The sequence below is a fragment of the Gaeumannomyces tritici genome, assembly GCF_000145635.1.
Source record: "Gaeumannomyces tritici R3-111a-1 unplaced genomic scaffold supercont2.6, whole genome shotgun sequence".
NCBI classification, from domain to species: domain Eukaryota; kingdom Fungi; phylum Ascomycota; class Sordariomycetes; order Magnaporthales; family Magnaporthaceae; genus Gaeumannomyces; species Gaeumannomyces tritici.
In genome coordinates this window covers 6,367-7,883 of record NW_008804550.1, presented here as the reverse complement: position 1 = coordinate 7,883, position 1,517 = coordinate 6,367, and the positions used below count along the sequence as shown (strand labels likewise).

The 1,517-nt window shown below is 54.0% G+C and overlaps 1 protein-coding gene across 1 annotated transcript in view; it reads left to right on the top strand.

The window, feature by feature from the left end:
* Window positions 1-153: 153 nt before the first annotated feature.
* Window positions 154-1,517, top strand: part of GGTG_10368 (hypothetical protein) — a gene marked incomplete at both ends in the record, with an annotated part of 2,823 nt that continues 1,459 nt past the window's right edge. The window contains 2 exons of the mRNA XM_009228241.1: window positions 154-433; window positions 540-1,490. Of these exons, the coding sequence (XP_009226505.1) occupies window positions 154-433; window positions 540-1,490 (1,231 nt within the window). The remainder of the gene's footprint in view (window positions 434-539; window positions 1,491-1,517) is intronic.

The following is a 1,517-nucleotide window of genomic DNA, read 5'->3' as shown; positions in this document are numbered from 1 at the left end:
CTGCCGGGCGGTTTCGCCCGTGCATTTGACGCTCCCCGCTTTCTGCCGGGCGGTCTCGCCCGTGCTCCTGACAAAAAGCTGCAGCCACGAGCCGGTCGTCTTTCTGACGAACCCAAGATCCACTACGGAGTTATCGCTTTAGCCAACAGGGTTATGAAAAACGGAAAGGAACGAGATGAGATTGCCTGGCTGCATTCGGCGCTGTGTTTCGAGATGGAGGCAGCAGGCATGATGGATAACGTCCAGTGCTTGCCGATTCGCGGCATTTGCGACTACTTAGATTCCCATAAGAACAAAGTGTGGCAGGACTATGCCGCTGCGACGGCGGCCGCATACGCAAGGGAACTTCTGGAAGTGATTCCGGCTTCATCGGGGGAACTTAGCCGGGCTAATACCACACGCTTTAACAACGCGAGCGAGCCCGACACTGCTGGTAATGAATTCCTTCCTTGACCCTCCCTTTCCCGTCCCTGCCGAGCACCATATTGACCGGCCACGAGCAGACGACCAAGCTTTAGAACGGCGGCAACGCTGGCTAGAATCCCTTAACTTCGCCCAAATCGATGCTCGGAAAACCACTATTCGAACCGCACACAGCAAAACCTGCCGTTGGTTCGTCCGTTACTCGGCACATCGGGATTGGCTCGACCCCGCAATGCAATCGCAAAACCATGGTTTCTTATGGATGCGAGGCAAGGCAGGCGCTGGGAAGTTAACCATGATGAAGTTTGTCTACTTGGAGTCGAAAAAAAAGGACGGATCCAACACCATGTCCGCGTCCTTCTTCTTCAACGCTCGCGGCGAATACTTGGAAAAGTTTATCACGGGCATGTACCGGTCCTTGCTAATGCAGCTCCTGAAGAGATTTCCGGATTTTCAATTTATCCTAGACAACACTGATATCATTCCGGCGAGCCAGCAAGACTGCCTTGACTTGGACGCGCTGAAGGAGCTTCTCAGGAGTGCCCTCCTAAGCCTTGGCCAGCGCTCCTTTACTTGCTTCATCGACGCCTTCGACGAATGTGACGAGCAGGAAGTCCGGGACATGGTTCAATTCTTTGAAGATTTGGCAGAGGACACGACCGAGGCTGGCATCCAACTCCGAATCTGTTTTTCGAGTCGCCCATACCCTTACGTCAGCACGCCCAAAGGCATCTTGCTGACCCTCGAGGACGAATCCGGACACGCAAAAGACCTGGCACAGTACGTCGAGAGCAAGCTCAAGATCGACGACCCCGTGCTCCGCAAAGACTTGCAATTGCAGATCCTGGGCAAGGCGTCCGGTATTTTCCTATGGATTATCCTCGTTGTGGATATCCTAAACGAAGAGGACGACGACGGCGGCCTCGCTTTCAGGACAAAGCTTTCGAAAATCCCCGACAAGTTGAGCGACTTGTTCAAGAGCATCCTGATGCGTGATCAGAAATCACCCGAACGCCTGCTGCTTTGCGTTCTCTGGATCCTTTGTGCAAAAACGACCATTGACTCCAGTCGAGTTCCGCACGCGCTGTGGGTGG